Source organism: Saccoglossus kowalevskii, chromosome 4 (genome assembly GCF_978046115.1).
Source record: "Saccoglossus kowalevskii chromosome 4, keSacKowa6.1, whole genome shotgun sequence".
Taxonomy (NCBI): domain Eukaryota; kingdom Metazoa; phylum Hemichordata; class Enteropneusta; family Harrimaniidae; genus Saccoglossus; species Saccoglossus kowalevskii.
In genome coordinates this window covers 2,594,037-2,621,424 of record NC_140644.1, presented here as the reverse complement: position 1 = coordinate 2,621,424, position 27,388 = coordinate 2,594,037, and the positions used below count along the sequence as shown (strand labels likewise).

At 34.9% G+C, this 27,388-nt stretch overlaps 2 protein-coding genes and 1 long non-coding RNA gene across 3 annotated transcripts; all 3 read right to left on the bottom strand.

The window, feature by feature from the left end:
• LOC144341981 (uncharacterized) lies at positions 1 to 5,613 on the bottom strand. The gene is made up of 3 exons (XR_013418685.2): positions 5,528 to 5,613; positions 5,184 to 5,278; positions 1 to 584 (listed from the first exon to the last, which is right to left on the bottom strand). It is a non-coding gene; the product is annotated as an uncharacterized LOC144341981 (long non-coding RNA).
• Positions 5,614 to 8,661: 3,048 nt separating this feature from the next.
• LOC100374048 (TNF receptor-associated factor 2-like) lies at positions 8,662 to 15,139 on the bottom strand. Its single transcript, XM_078005421.2, has 8 exons — positions 15,112 to 15,139; positions 12,901 to 13,053; positions 12,397 to 12,469; positions 12,125 to 12,226; positions 11,697 to 11,864; positions 11,468 to 11,539; positions 10,473 to 10,559; positions 8,662 to 10,352 (listed from the first exon to the last, which is right to left on the bottom strand). The coding sequence occupies exons 2-8, from the start codon at positions 13,044 to 13,046 to the stop codon at positions 9,342 to 9,344; spliced, it is 1,659 nt and encodes a 552-aa protein (XP_077861547.2). The 5' UTR covers positions 13,047 to 13,053; positions 15,112 to 15,139; the 3' UTR covers positions 8,662 to 9,341.
• Positions 15,140 to 17,486: 2,347 nt separating this feature from the next.
• LOC100373894 (TNF receptor-associated factor 2-like) lies at positions 17,487 to 24,030 on the bottom strand. Its single transcript, XM_078005424.2, has 8 exons — positions 23,832 to 24,030; positions 21,634 to 21,813; positions 21,182 to 21,254; positions 20,517 to 20,618; positions 19,845 to 20,012; positions 19,615 to 19,686; positions 19,361 to 19,447; positions 17,487 to 19,215 (listed from the first exon to the last, which is right to left on the bottom strand). Exons 2-8 carry the CDS (start codon positions 21,777 to 21,779, stop codon positions 18,196 to 18,198), a joined length of 1,668 nt encoding a protein of 555 aa, XP_077861550.2. The 5' UTR covers positions 21,780 to 21,813; positions 23,832 to 24,030; the 3' UTR covers positions 17,487 to 18,195.
• Between the last annotated feature and the right edge of the window lie 3,358 nt (positions 24,031 to 27,388).

The following is a 27,388-nucleotide window of genomic DNA, read 5'->3' as shown; positions in this document are numbered from 1 at the left end:
TTTGAATTCTAGCCTTACACTTTATATTGATAGCAAATACAGACTATATTTGTACAACGACAAGTTCATATCGCGTATTTAAACTGGTATTGATGTCACACCTGCATAACAAAACTGCATTAAAACAGTTCCCTTGAAAGAATTGTAAAAGCCAAAACCGTCTTCATGTCTTTTCAAATTGTTTAAAGCGGGAGGGTCGTCACCTGCGCCTGCGCAGGACATATGTCCCAAACGACGATTACAATACACGATAAAACGCAAAGGCTCATGGGTAGACGCTTGTTTGTAAACAATGACACGTTATGACCACCTGACGCATGCGCAGGTGACGACTCCCCTGCTTTAATCTTAGTAAATTGAACGAAATAACGCGTGATGTCGAATATCGTCTAGCCGTAGGTGAATACATTGAATCCGCCATATGCGCCTCGGCAGTACATATTAAGACACACTTCTCCCTCGGCTGTACAGTCGTCATCACTGGAACACGTCACGCTCTTGTAACTTGTCTCACAAATCATTCCGACACACATACCGCCGAAGCTGTAGCAGTCGTTGTCTGAGTAGCAGCTCACGTGGAGATACTGTGGGTAGAAGATAAGAAATTTAATTCAGAAACCCAGTGATGTTCTGTACGCTTTAGCAGACATGCGATGATTTCCCGCGGGTATTGCATTGTAAAGATCATTCAAAGTTCAATATTAAAGTAGTTTTGCTCAGAAACCTGTTCTCCAGGGTTTATGGTATACTGAATGATTTATGACGTCATCTATGCTTATTACGTCGCAAACGTATTCCGCTATTGAATCATTTTACTGTCAATTTATTGTGATTCTTTTGTATTCTACACTATGTTGTAATGTATCGTAGTTCCCGTGTAACCTAATTTCAAGAGAGGGAGTCGTATACCTGTCATTGGTGTCTGTGATGAACATCTCCTAACCTCGCTAATTATTCAGTTCTACAGCAGGATGGCATTAACAGGCTATATACATAGATATCAATCAGTTAATTGTCATAAGTGCAAAGGCCGTACACTGGCCTTCAAAATCCGGCTTACCATAGATTAAATGAATCTACGCAGAGTTTGACGTCATCGTGAATCAATGACGCAATACTTTGCACGAGTCTTTCGAACACCATCTCTGTCACGCCTCAGAACATATTTAATACTATTTATATATACAAATGTATATATGCTGTGTCTCGTTGTTAAATGGGTCATTTTCTCCAAGTATGCTCTCTAACCGGAAATAGTTTTCTCGAAAATGTACCGTGTTATTAATCGAAATAATCCGACGATCGTATGCTGTACACAATAACACAGTGTAAATTATCAGATTTAGATCTAATCTCGTTTGAATCTGTGTATACACTCATGCCAGTGAGTTGCGAACTTTATTATTGATGACGTATTTAGCTTGTTTAGAATAAAGGAGATATTAAGCGATATCGGACGTTGCACCCTGTTTTTGCGCCAGTGACAACTAACGTTTGAGTCGTAGTTTGTAGTTTGTCTAAGGTTTCCTGGTGCGTAACTTCATTATCAATTGAATACTGTTCAATGAAACAAATTTATGAAACAAGGTTATCGCTTGTGATTGATTTATTTCAGAGTATGCCACTTGATACGATTTTGATACACATTAAACGATTTCCACTGACAATCGTGAAGTACTAGTAATTAAAACACGCCTTAGAAGTCGGTTTATAGTACTGTATAAGAGGGAAATGGTCTACAATATAACAAAGCTATTAAAACAATCTAATCTCAAGTCACCAAACGAGCAATGTATTTAGTGATTATCAGTCGATGACGTCAGCTGCTTACAAGTACTCATCAAATTGCCGATTCGAATCGTGTTATCGAAAATATCACACTGATTTCTCAGATATAAATTGGTGTGACATGTGATAAACACGTGAACAAGTTCCAAACTAGTTTATTTGCGTCACTGTGTATGTTAAATTGATGGGATGGTGTATTTGGTCTATCAGCCATCGGATTGACAGCTATTGAAGGATATTTTAATTTTATATAGTTGTGTCAATCATTTCTTTTGTTGAAAATCATACCTATTAATACTTGTAAATATCTAGGGAAATGTGGCGATACTTAACTATATACTCGTGTGGGGGGGGGGGGACAGCAGCCTGTTGATGAGTGTTACTTCCGTAGCCACATGCTGAGTTTTCTAAAGAACTCAAAATAAAAGATTCAAACTGCTATAATTGAATTGGAATTACTAAAAAAAAGAAATCATATTACCGGTAATTGATACTATAACACAAGTATACTCTCTTGGTTATAGAAAAAGTACGAAGTGCATTAAACGAATCATTTCAATTAAAGTGGACGATTACACTGTAGAACGCGTGCTTTCAATTAATTGACCACTGTCTTTCATGGTTCCAGGAAACATACCACTTCATTTATCGACACAATTAGATATATGACGTCATAGACACTGACAGCTATTTTCATTGTACAAAGTGGAAGTATTTATTATCACGAAGTCCGTTCATTGAAACTCCTGATTGCGCAATCACTGTCGTTGCTTTCTGTTATACTCCGTATATGTAATTTACCTCTCTGTTGTAAGCCAACGCAATTTCCCAGTTCTGCCACGTAATTGCTAAATTCGACGTGGTATTTCACCAGTAATAAATAGTTTTATATGTTTGTGGTAAGATTGCAACTCGTGCGTTTTGTAATATGCGCATACTTTAGCGTATACATGTACAGTAGAAGCAATACACAGGTCAAGATAAATCTTTCTGCAATTGATTAATTTAGTATTTGTCAACAATAAGTGGAATTTTTCCTTCATTGCCATTCTTGATTTTGAGAGTAACTGTCAAACAATATGCATAAAATGGTAATTTAGCAGCGGCTTACATAATTTATTTCGTCATTAAACCCTTAAAGGAAATATTGTAAATATGTTAACACTTCCTGATATCAATTCTTGGCATGGAATGCATTGTGGCATCATTTCCTTTTGTCAGCCTATGTAACCCCATGTCAGATTATGTTAGCTTATGTCAAGCTATGTCACCCTATATCAATATATGCTACACTGGCCGCCCATGTCATCTTATGTTGCCCTATGTCAGCCTATATCAATCTATGCCACCCTGTCCGCCCATGTCAGCCTATGTCAACCTATATCAATTTATACCACCCTGTCGGCCCATGTCATCTTATGTTGCCCTATGTCAGCTTATATCAATTTATACCACCCTGTCCGCCCATGTCAGCCTATTTCAACCTATATCAATTTATACCACCCTGTCGGCCCATGTCATCTTATGTTGCCCTATGTCACCCTATATCAATATACACTGTCCACCCATGTCAGCCTATTTCAACCTATATCAATTTATACCACCCTGTCGGCCCATGTCATCTTATGTTGCCCTATGTCACCCTATATCAATATACACTGTCCACCCATGTCAGCCTATATCAATTTATACCACCCTGTCGGCCCTTGTCAGCTTATGTTGCCATATGTCAGCCTATATCAATCTATGCCACCCTGTCCGCCCATGTCAGCCTATGTCAGCCTATATCAATTTATACCACCCTGTCGGCCCATGTCAACTTATGTTACCCTATGTCACCAAGTTAGTCTATGTAAGTCCACGTCAGACTGTCATCCTTTATCACCCCATGGTACATATGTCATTCTATATCACCCTATATCATCTTATATCACCTTATATCACTGAAAAAATGTTGAGATATTATAGATAAAAGAGTTTCTTCCCATTTTGTACATTAGTGATCTGAGTAAGCTGACGTCATAGGTTTATCTCATTTCCTCCATTCTTATAATATGAAATGCCACATAATGTGAAAATACATTACATTACTTTTTGTTATTTTGAGAAGCGTTTTACATTAATAAAAAGTGTACATTCGAATAATTGTTCGGGCTATTTCCATGCATACAACCGTATTCACCAGACAAACCACTCATATTGCAACCTATTTGGCAAAGGTTAATTAAGTGCATCATGTGTGGGGAAAAAAACCCACAAATTATTCAGTGCCGTCGCATCTTATCAAAGTATCTAAAGTCTTTACGAGGCCATTTACATGAATGCTATATGTAAAGTTGTTCATTTCACAGTTGTATTTATGAGAAATCAAGGGACTCCTCTTATCTATGTAAATTAGCCTACTCGCAAATGGTGATTACAACAAATTAAATGCTACCACAATTTGCTGATTATCTGTCAATTCATTTCAGCATATGTATCTACTTGAGCGATGAGATCATTAAAGCACTGTCCAATTACACGCAGACATAATAATATATCACTCCTGGCATGCACACTGACAGGATTTCAATTCACTCGCATTATTAACACGCTACCAATCCCGATTTAGTAGGTTCAACATAATTATGATTGGAAGGCAAATTTGAATAACACAACTCATCGCGCTATGTTATTAAGCTACTCAATTACACGTGTATTAACGCGAATGATGTCATTCATCGACACCAATTGATAATGTATGCATCAATAACTGGGCTTCGAAATACTAGGCATGCTACGAAGCATATCAAAGAAGCTACGTAAAATGCAAACGTCTATGCTCTGTCAGGAACACATATGCGCATATGCATTAATAATACTGAATTAAACATCCGCGGGAATATATCTTTTTAAACAATCAATTACAAAATGACCTTTTTTATTTACTAGTACCATACCATCGCTACAACGTCCAACCCAAACTTTCGTCAAGTATGTCCAATATTGTTGAGTGGTTGCTTAGGAATGTGGCCACTAAGTTACCAATTTTTACGTGACCTACGATTTTGTCATAAGTCGAGTCGTTATCGACACATGGGACAGTAACATTCACAATTAGTGAATGTAAATAATTGAGTATCATGTTCATTTTTTAGAATATGCATTCAATTCATATGAGATTCAATGTACCAACGCCACCATCGTCAGTCGATATATTTAATTTAACAAATGGATTTTCAGACCTTATTCGACTAGTATGAGTTTACGGTTAGACATTTGTAACATTAATTTGATGGGATGAATATTATACAGTCGAGTAGACAATAGACCAGTCTCAGTAGCAGATGACATGAAATTCAGAAACACCACAGCACACCTTGAATATCTTGAGAGTGTATTAACTGACTACTTACCGGTCTAGACGATGAAATCGCGATAATATTGCACACCACACAAATAGCGAGTACAACTTTAAGAAACATCTTTTAACGCCGGCTTCCCTTTTGATCTGAAATATATAATTTTTAGAAAAAAAAAGCAAAATTAATAAAAGTCTTTAAATATTATAATCTCGTACCGTCTTTTACCAGCTAAAACCAGAATTATCACATGATTTTTATCCAGTTGACAAAATAGAAAGAAATAATAATGATAATTTTTGACTGTTATAAAGTTTCACTCGATGAATTGCTCAATAAATGTATTTCATCATCGTCACCGTCGGTTTGGTAAACAAGAGTAACACATGTATTCTCACCGCAATACTTGACTGTTGCACGAAAGCTGCACGAATATGGAAAAGATGTGTGTTGGAAGTTGTTCGCAAAGAACATCTACCGTAATGTAGCACTGTGGAGATTTTATTAACATATTGATGTAACCAATCCGAATGCACATCAGCAGCCGGAAGTCTTAGATATCAACCAATAGAAAGACACTGTGGAATAAGCTATTTAAGTATTGATTTAATCATATGTCTTTGCTTTATTAGGGACTGTTCATTTAACACTTCAAGGGGGCGGATGATTTTCTCGGAATACCTACATTTCTCCAAATATATAAGCGTCGTCACTGATGTTTTTCAATGGCTGCAATTAGGGTCGTTTGTGGGTATTCAGCCTATTATATAAGAGCAACAAAAATATCACTTTTTGTGATACCTAATTGTTAATTTAAACACGGGTTATCGGGTTTTGCTTTATTTTACCCGGTGCAAAATGTTGTTTTGGGACAAAAACTGCCTGAAAACATGCAAAATATAATAGTGATTCCGGTTAAAGTATTGTTCAAAACAAATAAATACGTAGTATTTGGATAAGCATAAAGATTTTTTATCATTTTTAGACCTTATGTATCTGAAGAATTTTTTGAGAAAGATTTTTTTCTAAAATAATCAATGATAAAGAGCTCTAAAATCATGGGTGTTTGACACATATTTTGTCTAAAAAGTAGTTCGATGGCCATACATTTTTATCCAAATTTTTCTAGCAACAGCATTTATTAAAACTGAATGCTAAAGGCCAATAACATGTTGATATAGGTTATAATGGAATATGCTATAGGTCATAAACCGAATACACCAGATCAAAATACAGCAAATCACGTGTAAAATGTATATTCATTGAAATTAACCACTGACAACTCTTCATTTGCATAGAAATACAAAGTTCATTATGAGACAATGAATGTCACACAATGCAACTTAAATGAAAATAATTTTTTTTAATACGACCATAGACCCCATGAGAGCAAGGATTGAAAACTGACCCACAAATGATATCAGAGCTTGGCTTTGAACTAACTCTAATATATAATTGTATTATCTAAGGCGAACAAATAAGTCACTATATGTAGTACCACAGATGTTGAACAATACAATCTTTGTATATCGTTTTTGAACTAATTTAACGATCTTAAATTGTCAATTATCTGTATCATTGCTTCATTACCGGTAAATATTCATAATAGTTTTGTTTTTGAGAGACAATAATTTGTGAAACGCACACTTTGTGTTTCTTTTTAAAAAAAACCTTAAAACTTTTTCCCATTGTATGTCACGTGATTAGTTGATTCATGATTTGTGTTACTAAACAAATATGTATGAGAATTGCAATTCATAAATATTCTCAAAATACAAGATATTTTGCATACTGGTCATTTTTGTTGACCTGGGGAAGATTTTCAAATGATAGGGAGTAAGTTGCAGTTGAATTTAAAGATCATTACAACCAATTAGAACTTAATTAATTAACGTAACCCAGATTGCATCAAAGGATATGCCCCAGTTTCCTATCCTTTCTTCTAGAGTCTAGATACGTTGTAATTTGTTATGTCATAGCCCAGGGACCTCGAATGGACATCAGTTCATGCTGTAGGTTGAAGTACATATGGTTATTGGATCAGCCAATAATTAAAAATTGGTGAAAAGCGGGGTTGCCCGACAGTGAAGTAGATGTTTTAGACTGATGATAATAAACGCTACAAAAGTGACAGGCAACACTTCCTTCACTGTTACCCAGACTGTATGGTCGACTTCACTGTTTTTCCTATCAATAACACAGAGAACTTCTCGTTCATGACTACTGTGAGCGTCGCTATCAATATCACTTGTATCCTTTATACGTCGTGACTTTTTGATATTTCCCTCACACTATTATAAAAATAACAAATTGGTATTTTGTAATATGGCAGCCCTCATTTCACAATACAATATCGCCGTCACATCCAAAAGTCGTAGACAATAACATTTTAAAATATATATTACAGTGATTGACTTAACTCAGCGTTTTTAAAATTTGAGTTTATGAACAATCCAGTAAAACAGAGATTAACCACCATTTAATTGCGTTATTATGACATTTCAGAATATTGAAACTATAAAATGAAATAATATTTTAATACACACTTTTATGTTGAAAATAATAAGACTTTATGAAAAGTTTGGAGAAAATTAATATTTGACTATAACAACCCTTTTGTTCGAGAGCATTATAAAATCGCATATTTTGAAATAGCTTTTATAACAATTTTATATTTAATAATAATATTTTAATTTTTCAGATTAAAATTTTATAAAGGTGTTATATAAAACACATTGATGTGACATTGATTTATAGTACAAAATGGATATTTAATAACATAATAAAAGAAATGTAGAAATTTATGTTATTTTCCAATTCATGTTCTTCAGACCGTTTTTTATGTCATTTTAACTATACGTTACATAACTATCATTATAAGGATCATAATGACACTATTATAAAAACATGACAGTCAATAATAATCGCGTAATTAATTATGTCATAATAGCGTCTTATTTGATATCGCTGTAATTACGTTTTCAATCCGCTCCGACACGCTCATACACAAGGGAATGTGAGAATACTATGTGAAAAATAGAAAGAATGTGTGCAATTACTCTTGTTTGTTAAATCATCTGCACAGTACAACGAGATGCCCATATTTTAGAAATTACATCGTCTTTTGCAAAACCACTTCCAAATTGTAACTCGAGGTTCAATTTCCAGTTAACAGAACTTCAAGTTACAGGTAATATTTTTTGTTTTTGTTGAACGTCCAAATTTATGGGGCTCGAACTTCAATAACAGTTGACCGAACTTCGAGTTACGGAAAATATATAACGTTAAACAAAACAATAATTCTATGTTGGCCGTAACTGTAATATGTAATATGGGCGTTGTCATTGTTGTAACCCGATGTTTTCGTAACTCGATATTCGTAACGAGAACAATTCAACATTTTCAGTACAACACTGTTTGTTTTCTTCGTAGCATACAATACATCTGTTAACGAGTGCTCCTATCTACGTCATACTCAGTACGTATACGCAACGGTATGTCATTGCGCAATAAACGCATTCGCATAAACGGATTCTTGTACTACTAACACATATTTATTATCATCATACGTATATTCAATTGAGTAGATATGTCGAGTGATAACAAATATGGCGCAGCTGACCTGCATGTCACCAATGCGTTATAATAGCTATTACATTATTCATAACAATCAATCAAATAGAGCAAATGTTAAAAATCATGATGTGATACTATATCCTAGTGAATGTGTGGAGTGAACATATCCTAGTGAGCAACACAAATCACAACAAGATTAACATTTATGCGAATGCTATTTCTTTTACAATATAATGTGCTTGAAAATGTTACTTTCAAGTTGCTATAAGGTTTCAATTTCTGTAAAACAAAGACTAGTTATCAAAGGTTACATCTCATCACTGAATCTAATTATTTGTCTAATCTTCTATTAATATTAATTACACAGAATAATGAGAAGATGGTACATTTGTTTATGAGAAACTATTTAGAAGGACACGGTATGGATATACCATACATGCTTAATGACACTTTCAAATTAGTTACACCCTGTTAAACCAGTGTACGAATGTAACACTGACATCGTTGATGAGTGCATTGTGGGCTATTTGTGTATGGGTAACTACGGGTTCTGCGGCTCCGCCATTGGTGTGTTTAGAATTGTCGTACTTGATGAGGAGAATTGACGATTCATATGTGTAATAGAAACATCGCGGATTAAGATAAATCACTAGTGTCAACAAATATTTTGATAAATGCAGTGTCATCTCTGACGTAATGATGACGTAGACTTTCCAACTGTGATAGCGGCATGAATAGAGGACATCCACTGGCAATGTTCATGTCGTGTTTAGGACGTTGAAATGAACTTGAAGTAGGGTCAGGTCGAAATGCATCGATCACGTGATCTTTGTTAATCTGATCTAACCACATCATAGTGACCTTCTGACGGAATGGCCATCGCAAGAGGGCGTCAGACTCTCCCTTCATGATCACGAAGAACAAAGATACGTGGTTACCCTTCCCCATTCCATCACCATTGATATATATCCGAGCACACATCTTGTATCCATGGCGACTACTATAAAAACAAGGTGAGTAGATAGAGGTGGTTCTTCCACTGATGGCGTCTTGTCTTTTAGGAGCGAAGTCTGTTATCTTCCAAACCAACACACCATCATAGGACGCCATTTCTAGACTTTGTATTCTTAAATCTTGTTCAGCAATAGCAACATCTTTTAAAGCGATAATTCTATCTTGTGCTTTCACTTTTTTCTCTAACGCCTCTATCATCTCAGTATACTTCTTCTGTTGTCTTGACAACAAAGTGACATTGTCAGTCATCGTTCCCACTTCGTTGTTCAATACCACAATCATGCCTTCACATGTATTAATCTTTTTATTGGTAACCGCAATGCAATTATTCAGTCCTACTATCGATTTATCATGTTTCTCTACCGTCCGAACCAAAGCGTCATCTTCGCTATTCTCTCTCTCGTTTCTAGTCGATAATCTAGACAATCGGTCTGCTATTCTCTTCTCATCAGACTGCAGACACAGAATCTTCTTTTCCTGGTTTTCAAGTGTTGAGTTAATGTTAACTATCGTATTTACGCTGTCCTGTGTACTTTGTAACATTGATATGAAAGGGAGAATGAACCGTAACATCATATGTAAGTGCCCCACCAACGAAACAGTGCTATGTTCCGCCATTTTGTGTTTCTCAATCTGCAAGAGGCAAACAGAAATCATACTACAAAACGTTTCTCTCACGCCGATGAATACTAGTAATTGTTTCTTTTGAAAGTCAGTCAATGTCCCATTCTCTTCCGATGTAAGCATACTCACCATATCTTCACACCCGATTTCCTTGAAATCACAGAATACCAGGTCTTTTGAGCAGATTGAGGATTCTGGTTCAGTATGGTCGGTCATCTAAAACAAAACATAGTGGAACTATTGATCGCCTTGCCCATAATATGTGAACTCCACTGTGATTTATGATGAAATTGACATAATAATAATAACTAATTCAATAAAATAACATTCATCAAAAATAAAAAAAATATATTGCGTATAAATCCCGGAGGTGAGATCGGTGATATTTGAGAGGGATTCACTAATTCTAAGGTACAGTAGAAATTGCCGGCCAAAGATCTAACATAATACCCTAATGTAAGATAAATCATGATTTGAATAAACCCTTTATAAACTAAATATCTGTATGGTGTCTAACACATCTTGAAAGAATGCCTGTGAAGCTCGGATTGAGGGAGAAATGACACCTGAATATGTTATCAAATTAATAACACTTTAAGGACGGAGGCCATTAGCCTGACATGTGTGTAGGCGCGAGTAGTGTCCTCGCCGGCCGAACGGCATCAGCGCTCACTGTGTTGGGTTTGGGAACCGCGGAAGGGCGCAACTCATGCGACCTCGTCAGGCTAGGAGGCTATAATATCTAAACACAATAAAATGGCCACAATTCGACCATCTTGAATTGGGTCATCAAAAGAATGCACATGCACTGTGTTTGAAGCATGTTATGTAGGTACAGATTCACAGAGGTAAATCTATTCTCGTTTTTTAATTTCGAATGGTCTTTTACATGAACAAAAAAACTATAAACTATAGTATTTATGCTTCTCAGTTAATATCAAATGAACTGTGCTAATCTCACGTTCCCTTACAGAATATAAAAAAATAGCGCAACATTTAATTGCATCTCAACAAATTTTAGCGGGAAAATTACGGGCGGACGAGGTAAAAAGAAGGAATCACTTTGCATTACGCCCTCTGTGTATGAAACGGGAAAGGTACAATCTAATGCTGCATTGAATTACCGTTTTTCTCACAGTTTTCTCCTTGCATGAGTTGGTTTCCTTGGTGACATCAGCGCATTCACGAAGATGAATCTATGAAGAATATATATGATTGTTAAAATCGTAGATGAATGTAGTCTAACTACAGATACACATCTCATCGATATATGTAAATAAATCAACGTCCATCGCCGTACAATGTCAGGTGTGGCCGTGATGCTCACGCAAAACAAATTTCGTTAAACTTTACCTCCATATCTATAAATGCTGTCTCATGTTGACAATGTTCACACTTTACTATTCTCATTGGACAATCCTTCTCCAGATGAGATGATAGATTTCCACGTTGAATTGATACATTACATCCATTTCTATTGACACATTTTATCATTTCATATTCACAAGTCGGATTGTGATCCTATAATAGTATAGCAAGTATGTTATATAGTATTCTGTATAACCGTTTTATTTACTTTGATCTATCAGTGTTCCAGAGAAACATCGTCTGTTGTGGCTGAGAAAACTGAAACCTATCACTTGTAACAAATACGGTGTATATCATTATATATTCATTTCATTTTCAATTAAAATACGATAAAATAAATTGAATCAAATACGTAGTAGATTCCGAAGATAGGAACAACAAAGTTTTGACTTTATATTAGGTGTTTTGCTTACCAATTTGTAATCCTTGAAACTGCCCGTCCAATCACATCCTATGTTTATGCACTGTACGTTGTGTTTATTCAGTTCCCTTGCTATGGCTCTATCCGGATATGCCTGTTAAATAAGAAGAACCATGTATGGTACTGTGATCGAGGTAACGTGAAGAGATGTCACGGTAATGTTTGAAATGTGTAACAACATGTTGACTATTTGGCACATTGGACCAGCTTGACAAGTACAAGTACACGTACGCATTCACAAGAAGGATACATTGTGCGGCTTACCTGTTCAATATTTAACAAAGAATCCATTATTCCTTCTTCCCGACAAGAACTACAAAGTACATCTCCTTCATTTCTGCAAATTACATTTATATGGTAAATATTTCAATAGAAATTGGGAAGTTGATAAAGAGAATATTGAATGCATAATAATAATAATAATAATAATAATAATAATAATAATGGGTAAACAAGACATGTACAACTGCGATTGCATTTATTCAGTTGATTTTTTCAGAATGATTGCGCCCTCTAGCGAGGAACTATGGAATTTTGGACGCGATCTAATTCTGGGTTCATAACGTTGTCATACTTTTGTTGTGTTGTTGATATATGCTAAATCACGGATGAAATTAATTTCAGTTGCATCAGAAAACACACACACCTCGTCAATTAACGTCGCTGTAGAGAATAGAAAATGCATTCCCAAAACAACAGTATACTGGATATACCGTATACTGGATATCTTAATGGTCAACCATGGTACCATACGCTAATTATACATACCGCAGTAATTCTTCAAAGCACTGTCTACAGTATCTGTGTCCACAGTGTGTCTGTAAAGGATTATGTAGAATCTCATCACAGTACCGACATATGTTCTTATCTTCTATTGGCACATCTATAAATATTCTCTTTGAAAATTCTGCCATTTTATACCTATTGTACGCGTAAAAATATGTAAGGTAAAAACGCAAGGACTATCATCGAAATTGTAAAGATGATTAATGAATATTTTTCACATCCCGCGAGAACTGCGCATGGGAGAGACAAACGTACGCTTCCGAACAAGTTGAGATTCGAAAAATCAGAAATTGTGCCTGCGTATTGCGTGTAACACATTTTAAGGATTATATTTTTCTTTTCAGACACTGTTTTTAATTGAATTTCTCCTGTTCGGTGATTACTAGTTAATGTCACTATGCTGCATAAATCTCGACTGATTTTTTCACGTCAATGTAGCATTGCAAGAAAAAACCGGTTGCAGCATCACAGAAATATGCGTCGTTGACGACGAATCTTCTTTGCCGTTTATGTGCTCAATGACTCGTAATAAATACAATAACAACAAATGGGTATGATTTCAATGTAGCAGTTATCATTATTAATTATATTAATTATATTATTATTAATTCCGGCACGTGACCAGTACTACTGTAAAACATATCAATCATGTTTTTCAGTTTTTGTGAGAATAATTTCTTTCATAATAGTGCAAATTAGGGGAAAACCTTGTGTATACTTGTAAAACACGTATTTGAGCTAGCATGTCATTTTAGCTAATTTAGCTAACCTGTAATTTCGCTAATTCAAGATGTCGCTAATTTAGAATAAAGTATATTCTCGCAATGAGATTGTTGGCATTATAGCTAAATTAAGATTTCGTTAATTCGTGTATTGAGTCAAATTCGCTAAAATGGCATGTTGCTATTTCAAATGTGTTTTACATTACTGCCAGTGACATATTAGGATCCACCGATCTGTAAACACAAATCAAGGGATTCACAGTATTTATAGACTGTTTAGGAAATAAGGCATAGTTCAAGTACATATGACAAGACACAATCTACAATCAAATACACATCTTAACTATTCTTCAGTTCCAAGGGCAAACATTATGCAAACACATAGCAGTGTTATGGTTTGTTTATTGTTTGAGTAGCATCCCGACGAATATTAGATTTTTTAAAAATAAAATATGGGATTCCTCTAGGTTGAAAAAATATTTTCACGTCTTTAAACATATATTAGAAAGAATATATTAATTTTCCAGATATTTCTCTAACTATTGGTACATGGGTCAAATGTTTACCAATTTTGTGCCCAATAAAAACAACTGGGATTTTACGCCCTCTCAGGCATACACGTACGACTCATTTAATGAAGAACGGTGAATGATTTGAATAATATGTGTGTACGAATACGCTCTGATTCTATAGTCCAATAAAAATATGATTTGAAAGTATGTTTATTGTGAAGCCCTGCGTGTATTGAACCTTGCTTTTCATTGAACCACGACGGGCAATGACGTTGAATACTATCATATGTAAAAACATAATCTCTCGTTAATCGACGAAAAAACCCATATGTTCCTGCTAGTCTGTCTGTGTGATTCAATGATTTTAAACCCCCGAGTTTTATTTTTCATGGCAATCATTGAATTATTGTTAGTACATATTGTCGAATCAGCAATCACTACACATACACGTCATTCATTGCTCATTGCTGCGTAAACTATTACACTGAAAAGCTGACACGACGGTTGACGAAAAGGTCACGAACTTATGACCTACTGCCAGCATTGTCACATGAGACATATCACGTGTTCCAGTGTTAATCGCACTCAATTATGTTGCTTCAGGTCGGCAGCAAGGCTTGAACTTAGGTCGCATTCATAGTTCAATGAATATTAGTATGAAATCAGTGCTTAAATTGTGTTTAAAAATGCGAACAAAGTAATTGTTTCTTTATGGACATATTTGTGTTTATAGTTACACGAACAGTATGAAATCTGAGCTGGAAACGTTTGCGTTATGTTATGCACTGTGATAGAGAAATTAATTATAGTGCTTTTAAACCGTCGTTTTTTTTCGGTGGGATGCAGTCGTATAATATACGGATAATGGAACATTGTATACTTATACAAACTGTAGTTGAAGAGCATGTATTTTAGTCTGACAACGTATAATACTCGCCAACTGCACGCATACAACTTACCTTACTACACGTTCCCTCGAAGTTAAGGCTAACTAATTTTATTTTTACTTTTTTTGTTGAAATTGCAAAACATGCTTACTGATCGCCGCGTGATGCCATTGTGGTATTGTATTTAAATTCGACAACGCAGGGGCGGCGGAACAACATTTTGCATTTTGACTTATTGGCCTCACATGGAGTCTCGGGGGGGGGGGGGGGTTCTCCCATGTGCAATTTGTGTAGTCGGGCGTGTAGTACGCTATTTGGAATTGAAACCCTACAGTGTAAGGGAGAGCTTAGTGTTACTCCCTTCGAGTTTGCGACTACTGTTTTTGGTCACATGACAGACCCCCTAACTAGCCTTAAATTCCTAATGTACGCCACATAAATAAGTACGTATACTAGTATATGATACTACAATCAAACTGAACAAACCTCGATTTGCTATGCATGTTCCACTGCTTCGCCAAACACTCACTCAGTGAGAATACAGCTTAGATATAAAATGTGTATTTAAGAGCCGATTGCAATTGTGTATGGGTATAAATAAAGCTACATGTTTCATCATAAACCAAAATACTCCGTTTCCAGCAACATCAGCATAAACCATATCTACAGAACAGCTGACTCACAAGAACATGTGCAGACGTTCTTGAGATATGGGTTTGATTTATGTTATAAATTGACTCAAATATTCTACAAATACATCCACTCCACCGTGGGACAGTGGAAATTACCATAGCATGGTTATATTTCCCAACGGCGTGCGTTTTAATAAGAAAATGAAACAAGGGTTTTCCCTTCAACGTTTAACCCACTCAGTGTATTTCCGGGTTGCCGCTGGCTGCGCTGACATTCCGTAAGCTGTTAGATGTAAATGGAGTTATGATAATTAGTAGAATGTACCGTTATTTGGTGTTTATACACACATCTAACTAATAAAGTTAAATGTCGCTATTTTTAAAGAATACATTATATTATGTGCTGGTCATATTGAGATAGGGAATGAACGGATCAAAATAATAGTAGCAGTAATCATCGCTATTCGAACTAGCAACTTGTAAAATTTGAATTCCGAAATGAGCACATTCCTCTGCCTTGATATTGGACCAGTGCCAAGTTTGTTAATATCAGTTACAGCAGTCAGTTAATTCAATTTACTAATTAATAATAGAGGGCGGTATTTATATCCAATAACTCGCACTAAAACATTGATCCTTGATTATGAGATTTTCCTTTTGTAATCTGGGGAATGGGGAATTTGTTTTTTGCAAATATTTATTCACATATGCCTGATGGAAATGTCCCCAATTCTTTTGAATTACACATACTTCGTGGAAATTCTTAGTTTTTCTCTTTTCCATCCGATCCTCCAACCAACCAACCACATAATTATATATTGTATTCGACCAAGACTAGATTACACATATATTTCCTGTGGCAAAGCACACTGTATAATTTGCCATTGCACTGTATACATTTCCAATATTTTAAATATCACATACCGTATACTAACATATAAAACACCTATAAAGCAGTGAAAAGAAAGAGAAATTACAAAACAAATATCTTTATTTCTCTCTTAGTCACTGCTTCCAATATTGAGCACACAAGACACTATACATAGTATATACTATTGGTTTGTTTTGACATACTGCCAATGTTCTTTTGAACAATACAACATTACAATTCATGTGGTTACTTAAAGTAAGAATATTAAAATGTTGTTACAGATTCACGTATTCACTGAAGTATGGCATTTGTTTATTTTCATACATACTAAAAAAAATCATCAATTTATTCATTGTAAGTTTGCAATGAGGTAAATGTTGATGCTGATACCAGAACTGTGAAGAGTAGTTTAATAGACTGCGTTATATGACATATGTAATAGTCCGAATATGTACAACCATGGCTTATACATGCGTTTAATAGAACACACCATTTTGAACCCACGCCAAACGACACAATCAATGTGTATATTAAATTCAGGAAAGACCTTCAAAAGTTACTTACTATCCAAAAGATTTACTGCCAATTTTGTAATTGAAATAAGTTTGAATGAAATAATTCGACATTTAATATAATAATAAAATAACAGAAGTATTCAAAACACCAATATAATGATGACGGGCTTTACAATTCGTCAATAACTAATAAATGGAATCTCGGTAATGAAAATAGTAAAATATTAATATCACAAATTATTTAATCAAACTGCTTCCTATTTTCTTCGTCGTCAGTATATAATCAATGTTATCAACATGATGATAATAATAATAATAATAATAATAATAATAATAATAATAATAATAATAATAATAATAATAATAATAATAATAATAATAGTAATAATAATAATAATAATAATAATAATTAAGTCAATTATAAACCTAATTACAACAAATACAATCGTTTCAAACTCATATCATACATATATTGAAAGTTTGTAAATGAATGAATAAATAAATAAATAAATACATGAACAAACACACACACACAGATAAATAGAAAATTAAATAAATAAAGGAATAAATAATTAAAAAGTGTAAATATCATACAAAAACACTTAAATATACATATTTGTATAATCCCGTGATATTTTCAATTATTTAGTGACCTGGGTAATTGAGAGACTTGTATCCACCGCGTATGTTGATATTTCTGGCGGAAAACACGAATTGTTGACGTCGTCTTCGTTCTAAACTTACTAGTCATTGGCATGTTTTGATGATTTCCCACTCCTCTCCTTAACCACATATTTCGATCATCATTCATGCTCTCTCTTGTCTCTTGTTTTCACTCCCCTTTGACAATTTGTTATATGAACACGACATACGATGCAATAGTATCAGCCAGGAATTCCATGTAATGTAGGGTAAATGCTGTTCATATGCGGTATGAAAACTTATATCGACTGATTTTACGATACACCAAACAAGCTGCCAATTAAAATTTCATTCAACAAAAATTGGGCCGAAATTGAAAATCTGTGAACATTATTAAGGTTAATCATGTTGATCGCTCTCCCCAGATGGAATGATTATGTTATGATACTTTAGTGCGAATTAAAAAAAAAACAAACAAAAAAAACATGAAGGTACATTAAGATAAATCACTAGTGTCAACAAATATTTTGATAAATGCTGTGTCATCTTTGACGTAATGATGAAGTGGACTGTCCAAATCTGATAGAGGCATAAATAGAGGACATCCACTGGCAATGTTCATGTCGTGTTTGGGACGTTGAAATGAACTTGAAGTAGGGTCAGGTCGAAATGCATCGATCACGTGATTTCTGTTGTTCTGATCTAACCACATCATCGTGACCTTCTGACGGAATGGCCATCGCAAGAGGGCGTCAGACTCTCCCTTCATGATCACAAAGAACAAAGATACGTGGTTACCCTTCCCCATTCCATCACCATTGATATATATCCGAGCACACATCTTGTATCCATGGCGACTACTATAAAAACAAGGTGAGTAGATAGAGGTGGTTCTTCCACTGATGGCGTCTTGTCGTTTACGGGCGAAGTCTGTTATCTTCCAAACCAACACACCATCATAGGACGCCATTTCCAGACTTTGTATTCTCAAATCTTGTTCAGCAATAGCAACATCTTTTAAAGCGATAATTCTATCTTGTGCTTTCACTTTTCTTTCTAATGCCTCTATCATCTCAGTATACTTCTTCTGTTGTAATGACAACAAAGTTACAGTTTCGTCTGTTTTTTCCACCTGATTGTTGAGCACTGCGACCACGCCCTCACAGGTAGCGAGCTTTTTGTTGGCAACCGTCATAGAGTTATCCAATGCTCGTGTTGACTGTTCGTATTTTTCTACAAGATCTTTGTTTTCTCCAGTAATTATCCCATTACGTTTTTCATTTTGTGCGGCTGAAACCATTTCAGTCATCTTATGGTGCAGTGTTTTCTCATTCTTTTCTAGTTGTTTTATTTGATTTTCATGTTCGTTAATTCTTGTTCTCACGTTTTCAACTTCATCAATTTTATCTCGCATACTCCGTACCATTGCCATAAGAGATATTATGAACTGTAATATCATCAATAAATGCTCACCCATAGACCTGGTATTATGCTCCGCCGTCTTGGATTTCTCAACCTTCAATGAAAACCAATTTTTACGTTAAATGACTTGGGGCTCTTGATAATTCCCATATTGTTTATATATTATTCATACTAACATACACATACAATCATCTAAGACATACAAATATATTCCCAGACATTCCCGTCACTATACTCACCATATCATGACATCCAACGTCCTGAAATTGGCATGCTATCAACTTTCTAACACAGTCACCTGTTTTCGTATCTGTATGTTGCTCCATCTAGAATAATTTAAGAAAACCTTAAGATTATTTTTTGTATAAACTTATATTATTTATAATAGTTGCAACTTTGATATCACATGCCTCTAAACATTCACGTGGAATCAATCATCTCCGTGAATTGCTGAATCTGTGTTTATTTGTAATAATTATCATGTATTACTCACCATTTCTCGTGGTAAAAACTCTCCGCAGAATTTACATTTCTCCGGAGTCTTGGGACATTCGAGTAGATGAATCTGTAAGACAGAAAAGTGAGTACATTAAAAATATCATCTGTGAGTAAGACGCAGTGAAATATATCCAGATATCTATGGATGGTCTGGTGAATTGCTTTCGCAATGTATTACCCGAATAATAACCACGGTAATATCAACTCAGTTATTACAATACTCACCTCTATATTGGTAAATGAAACTTCTACTGTGCAGTATTCACACTTCACTATTCTCATTGGACAATCCTTCTCCAGATGAGATGATAGATGTCCACGTTGAATAGATACATTACATCCATTTCTATTGACACATTGTATCATTTCATATTCACAAGTCGGAATATGATTCTGTAATAATAGATTATAATATATTATATATAGATATCGTAGAAGCAATATCGTTGTTTTTTCAGTCACGTGACTGCATTTCATTGAAGATAGTTACACTGAGTACATGTATACATGCTTAATTTTTCTAAGCTGAACAGATCCAAACGCTTTGATAGCCCTGGTCTTCTTCACTCCTGTCAATACAAATCCCTGGTGAATATATTACTATATTTTCTTTGTAAATTAAAATAGACATAGGAATTACTATACGAAAGTTTTTTTTTTTTTAGAAAAACTGAGTTGAAATCTCTAAATTGCAATTACCCTCAATTACCCGGTCATAAATGGTGTGGATAGTGGAAATGTTTTTTTTAATTAAAGAATAACATGACACTCACAATGTATGCAAATAGGAATTACGTATTGAAATATTTAATTTCGAATTGACCAAGGGTCACTTTTCACTAGATTTATTATTAATGTATAATTATTTTGCGTTAGAATCAGCACATGCACACTTACCAAATGATAATCTCTGAAATTCCCGGTCCAATTACAGCCGACATTGACGCATTGTACGTCCTGTGAATTGAGCTCTCTCACTATCGCTCTATCGGGGTAGATCTAGTAATTAATAAGTAAGTATATGGAATGTTGATTATGTCAATAAAAATACTCAATATCAAGCAACATTACTTTCAAACATTGAAGACGTCGAATGGGGAGCCCCGAGCCTTCATTACAGTTGTAATGTCGATGATATTTTTCTTTATGGACTGGATACGGCTTTCGCGGCCCGAAGTCATGCGCGTAAGCCGTACGACCGAGGGCAGCAAAACCGTATTCAGTCCATAAAGATTTCATCATTTACCATATAGGTGTAATTACAACTTTACACTGCGTGACCCCAAACACACGTCGTAATTTAGAATGACGCGTTTTGTTTTGAACGATGAAAGCACTTCGAAGTTGGGCATTACAAGGTATATGATATGCGGTGTTACAGGGGCCACTCAGATAAGTACACGTGTCGGAGTGTTTATCAATGAATGAGAATGGATATCGGAGATTTTTGTACCTTTGTCGTATCATTTACTAAAGGAGAACAACTGTTAATAATATTTAGCCCTTACGTGCCAATGCCACAATTTGAAGCAAGTTTTTATTTATTGTAAAATGTAATTTACCTGTTGTGAAGTCAACACAGTGTCGTCTATTCCTTCAGCTTTACATGCATTACAGTATACACTCTCGTTGTATCTATAAAAATATGCAAATTAATGTTTATATTAGTGTGTGTATTGTTCATGAATAATGACAACAATATTTCACAGATACCACATTACCGCATATAGCATACGGAAGTGAAACGGAGTGAGAGTTGTGAATGCGAACATACAATGCCCAGGGCGTACAGAACGTATTAAGTGTGACAAAACTGAAAATACATTAGTGTCAAATACTCTCAGAGAAGCTACTGCTGAAATATTAGATCAATACCTCTGTCAAAGCTGTGACAGTGATGTATAACATTCAATGAGTTTTTGATTTGGCTAATGTGTTCCAAGTAAGTGGTGGTGGTTTAAGTCAATCAAAGTTGTAATCAGTTCAATTAGTTTCTGGTCAACAGTTATCTTACCTTAACAAGTCTTCAAAACATGTTTTACAGTATCTATGTCCACAATAAGTCTGGATCGGATCACACAGTACTTTCTCACAGAGTTGACATAAGAATTTATCTTCTACCAGTGACTGGATGAATATATCTTTTGAAAAACCGACCATGTCCTGAAGCAACGGTACGTCGTTAAAGTCAACGCTAAATAAAATGAACAAGGTCATCGATCATATATTTTGAAAAAAAACTTTTCTGAAAAAAGTGATATGTGTAACATTTCACAGGTGGTAGGTATAAGATTGAATGTTGTATATATAGCACATAGGATTGCTGTGATCGTATTGTACCACGTGTCGCAAAGGAAGATGAACCACGTTTTATTCTTATTAGAATTAATTTATGTGTGTTAATATTACTATTGGCAACCAATGCATTAAATGTATTAAGCAGTATATTTATTTAGGGATTATTTTCAGTTCAAATGGTAATTTCAATGAGGCAACAGCCAATATAGCAGAGAAAGCTGGAAAAACACTTTTTGCTATGAACAAAATACTATGGGATAATAAAAATATTAAACTTTCTTTACATTTATTTAACGTTTTTATAAAACCCATCCTTCTATATGGATCAGAGGTATGGGGACAAAGTTTCATCAACAACAACAAATGGGAAAAAACACGATAGAAAAAATTCATTTGAAGTTTTGTAAGCAAATCTTGCAGATTAACAGGACCTCATGTAATCTAGCAGCAAGAGCAGAATTGGGGCAATATCCTCTTTTAATTGACATCAAAAAGCAAATAATTAAATATTGGCTGCATATCGTAGAATTACCAGATGATAATCTAACTAAACAGACATTCTATGAACAGAAAAAGGCATCTATATAAAATAGTTTGTTCATTAATCTTAAAACCATATTACAGGAAGCATCATTAGATTTTCTTCTGAGAGGAAAAATCCTCAAAACACAAACAGCAACAATTTGTAAAATTTTATGATCAAATTTACAAAGCAGGTATGTGAACAAGTGGAGAACTGCTATATAAAATGAAAATTCTAAACATTCTCAGAACATATTCAAAATTTAAAACAAAGTACAATTTGGAGCCTTATTTACTTAATTTGAATGGTGAAAATAGAAAAATGTTCACTAAATTCAGGGTTAGCGATCATTGTTTAGCTATTGAAAAAGACAGACATTCTATCCCTAAAGTACCAATAAATAGCAAACTTTGTCAATTTTGTAATAATTGCATTGAAGATGAGATCCATTTCCTTTTAGATTGTCAAAACTATGAACAGCAGAGATCTCAACTGTTACATAAAATTACAGTTCCGGCTGACAATAACATTTCTCGTTTCACATATTTACTTTCTCATCAAGATAAATTAGTTCAACAAGAGATATCTAACTTTATTTTAGCTGCGACCAAAATTAGAGATTAGATTTCTTTAATAATTTATGTGTGTATTTATTTTTTTATACATATTTATTTATTTGTGAATTTTAAGTACATTCATACTAGTTATTTTCAAAATATTGTCTTGTTAACAAAAATTCTTTATTGTTGCAAACACCCTATGTAACCTACGCTTTTTTACACGGGAACAATAAAGTTCATTCATTCAACATACCGAACCATGCCGTGTCACCCAATACACCACGTGACTTTGAAAGTGTATGCGAGGGAGGTGATCATTCTCACGTGGTTGAATCACGGTCATTAAGTATATAAATTTCTTAATTGAAATATCTCTTTGAATACAGTACCCCCAAATGATGTCGCCCTCATTTGCGATTACTATAAATGTTATACACCGAATTAGATTTTATGAGAATACATGGTGTAATGAGTTTGCCACTATTCAAATTACGCGCAGTTATGCGAATACGCGAGAATCAGTAAGGGATATGTTTATATCTCAACATTTAAATGAAACGGACGTCTAAGTATTATAATTGGAAAGTATATAAATCGAATTCATAAAAGTGTGACTAATTATTTGAAGAGAAAGTAATTAAATAAATTCAACAAAATGTTACATGTATCACGATGCCTGAGCATTGTGAATAAAACTGTATTTAAAGTAAACTGTCATAGCACAATCACGAATGTTATTGTACCACGCGATACATTCATTATACAGGTTAATGCACTTTAACCTCGGATATGAAGGTAGGTGGAACCCCATGCGTGCTCATTCATATTTACCGTTTATTGTTTCTTCTTCAATAAATCGTGTACCGTAGTGTGTGGCTGGATGACTGAACAACTCCTAGTGGTAGTAGGCGGAGTGTATTGGTGGATGTCTGGTTTCTTATTGGCTGACCTGTTCGTTGTTCTTCTATGAGTCACTGGAAAATGACTTGCATGAGTAATGTACTGCTCTATATAGGTGTACAACTATAAATAGTCATGAATAGTGTATGAAGTCATACCTATAAATAGAACGTGACGTATGTGTGACGCATTCTGGAACATTCTAGTGTCGTGGTGCGGTGGTGGTGGGAAGAAGGTGGGGGGGGGGGACAAGAAACTTTCACTGGTGTTTAGTCGTTACGTCTTTCATTGCACAAGTCTTGTTCGTCACTTGTGTACATATGTATTTGAGACAGTAATTGCAATCATGTGACTACCAGTGCTTTTATATTCCCTTCCATAGCATACATACATCAAATGGTATCGCCCGTTTACATTGCCCCGCTTTGGCTGTGTTTACACAAAGGTCACATAAATTATATTAGACCAGGCTGTAAGGACGGATATCAATCACAAGTAGGTTCTTTCATTTCGTATTAAACACCGAAAATGTCATTTTTTGCCATATAGCATGTTTGTTTTGTTTAATTTGGCATCAAACTATCAATGTATGCCACACACTCATGGCGAAGTAAGAGTCCGCTGTATTTAAATTGAGACAGCGACTGCCCAATCGAACACCTTTTGTGTTGAGTGGGCATGTGACGTCATAATCGCCCATATTCACAACACTATGTGTTCGTGGTAAAGATAATATTTTGAACGGAATCTGAATTAAATCATCAATAGTAATATTTCATTGCGAATTACAACAATGTATGATTCCTCTGCATATTAAATCAAAACATACCTGTTCTCCGAGATTACCGAGATAAATGTGATTGTAGAATTATTTGGATATTTAAAGACATCGTCTGTTTACGTGACGTGTAAGAGAACTTTCCACAATGATATATGTTCACAAAATAGTGTTTTAACATAATGTGACTCAACATTTCCTCAACATGGTCATGGGAAGTCCCTTCCAATACTACAACATTAAACTAAAGATATTTCCTTATAACTAAGGTAATACATAGTACGAGGAAATTGTAAATCGATATGACGGTGATTTGTTTTACAATAACATTATAACGCGTTATGTCAGGGAATTGAATTTATTAGATGCAAAACAATATTTTCAGCCATAGAATCATACCTTCAGTATACCAAAAACAAAGACGCTTATGGTCATTTTCACTTAGAGCAAGATATTTCGTAAAATCTGTCGATAAATTGAAATCTGGTAAAAGAGAAATCATGTACTGGAGGTATTCTTTACAGCTTTATTGTTATGGTGTCTCCAAGAAAAAAAATGGAATGTTTGCATTGTAATTGCTATATTAATTGTGAAATAAAATAATTTGGCATGGAATTCTGCATCCTGACGGTTGTCACGTGGTAATTCCACTACTGATTCTAATATTTAACGAGGAACTTAATGTTTTATTTGCCACAAACTTGTGTGTAGGTATACATAAAACACCAGTTGCAAATTATTACTTGTGTATACGTATGATATGTTGATAAAGACATTGGATTATGATTTTTTTGAAGCAAACAGCTTATCTAAATGTATGCTCCATAAGAACAAAGTTTTGTAATGATTGAATTATATTTTGCATGACCTACCCACATATGTGTTAGATTGATATTAACTTTGCATGCTCCGACATTTGAACATTTCTAAATATAGGATAGAAACCCGGCGGAAATAAACAAAAATGAAATTAAAATGGCAGTAACAACATCAAATAAAGCTTACCAAAACATTGCAATGTAATAAGTTAAAGTATAATTGTCACACATGGCTTGAAATAAACTTCTATAGACGATCCGATGTTACTTAGTTCAATGCCATGAACCAAACAACAAGTCATTAACTACAGAACATTCGATCAGTGCACCCCACCCCAAATACCGCTCATCGACTGTCCTTCCAACAAAGAATAGAAAATTGTATACACGTATTTCAAACAAATGTGTTTATATAAAAAATACACAATACTGAAATGATTAGTTTGTTTGCTATTACGTAATTGCGCACAAAGTCTCAGTATTACATTTGATTGCAACAGTGTAACAAGGCTGACCTCCATCTCAAGTTACTGTTCTGTAAAATAGTCAATAAACTTTTGTACAAGCAAGCATGCTCTCTAAATTCAAAAAAATATTTGTTAACAACAAACATAGATCAAAAGCAGGTTAGCTTTCAAACAAAACAAGTGACGTTGGTGATCAATGTCCGCATTGTCCTTCATATTACACGTAACCATGTGACTCAGATAGTTGAACTACGAGACAAGAGACCTGACTCATTAGGCTCACCGGAGACAGCATGTCGGTCGGGAATATGTATACACTTCGTTTTTATCGCGTTGTATCAGAGGCATGTAATTCCAAGTGTTCAGTAGTTTGTGAAACTCGTTTATTGAGGGCGCTCGTATACACATATCATTTGAATAACTAATATTGTTAATTACTTTGTTGCCAGCAATACAGCCACAAGGAAGTTTATTTAAATTCACATTTAGGTCATCCATATACACATTGAACAATGAAGGCGACAAACACTAACTTTTCTAACTTCTTTTGATACATTGAATGAGAGGCAGTAGCAGTGCTTTTGGTTTTCAGACCAGTTGACAAGAAATCGACTAACACAACCCGGCACTTTGCGTTTTGTGAGCTTAGTAAACAGGCTCCAATGGTTGACCCTGTCAAAGGCCTTAGATGCATCGAGAATGCAAACAAATACACGACTTCCACGGAAATTTCTTTCAACGCAAAAATACCCAAGTCAGTCGCGTGATTCTTTTCAAAACCGAATTGATTGTCAGAAACATCAATTTTGACATCTGTATGTGTTCGAAGACCTTGGATAAAACTGTAGTTATGGAAACGGGTCTATAATTACCCTTGCTAGTCATATTTCGAGATTTGTAGAAATGATGTAGACCATATATATTCGCGGATACTGTAGAAAAATACTGAAATATGTACTAAGATTACGTGTGTTACTGCAGCCACAGTGGGATACCCGGAATGCATTACTTTCACAAGCAAGCACAGCACTATGTTCCACGATAGTAATCGATCAAACAAAGATTTCTAATTTTATATGCTATCTGCCGAAATTGTTTGTGAATTATTTCTTCCAATATTCGAGCCAATTGCCGAGACGGACATGCCGAAGATCGTCCGTATCTGTTGTGGACGGATAAAGTCCAGCACAGGTCCTTTCCCTTATTAACACACAGCAAGACAATCTCAGTATGCGAAGTCAGTCAAAATGAAGGACTACTCCGTTTATTGAGAAACTGGATGAACGTTGTGTACAAGACAAAACTAACAAGACTCACAAGTGAAACGTGCTTTCGGTCGGACGCGTGTTTTTGCGTGCCAGTGTATAGCGCGTGATCGTTGAGATTACTTCTCCTACGTTCGCAATGGGTCCGACTTTTAAAATG

Excerpts from the sequence above, each read along its gene's own strand:
- LOC100374048 (XM_078005421.2), bottom strand. The coding sequence starts at position 13,046 with ATGGCAGAATTTTCAAAGAGAATATTTATAGATGTGCCAATAGAAGAT. Across the intron at positions 12,470-12,900 it reads TGCTTTGAAGAATTACTGCG|AAATGAAGGAGATGTACTTT; the intron begins GTATGTATAATT and ends TGTAATTTGCAG. Across the intron at positions 12,227-12,396 it reads CTTTGTTAAATATTGAACAG|GCATATCCGGATAGAGCCAT; the intron begins GTAAGCCGCACA and ends CTTATTTAACAG.
- LOC100373894 (XM_078005424.2), bottom strand. The coding sequence starts at position 21,779 with ATGGTCGGTTTTTCAAAAGATATATTCATCCAGTCACTGGTAGAAGAT. Across the intron at positions 20,619-21,181 it reads CTGTGTTGACTTCACAACAG|ATCTACCCCGATAGAGCGAT; the intron begins GTAAATTACATT and ends ATTAATTACTAG. Across the intron at positions 19,448-19,614 it reads AGTTTTTACCACGAGAAATG|ATGGAGCAACATACAGATAC; the intron begins GTGAGTAATACA and ends AAATTATTCTAG.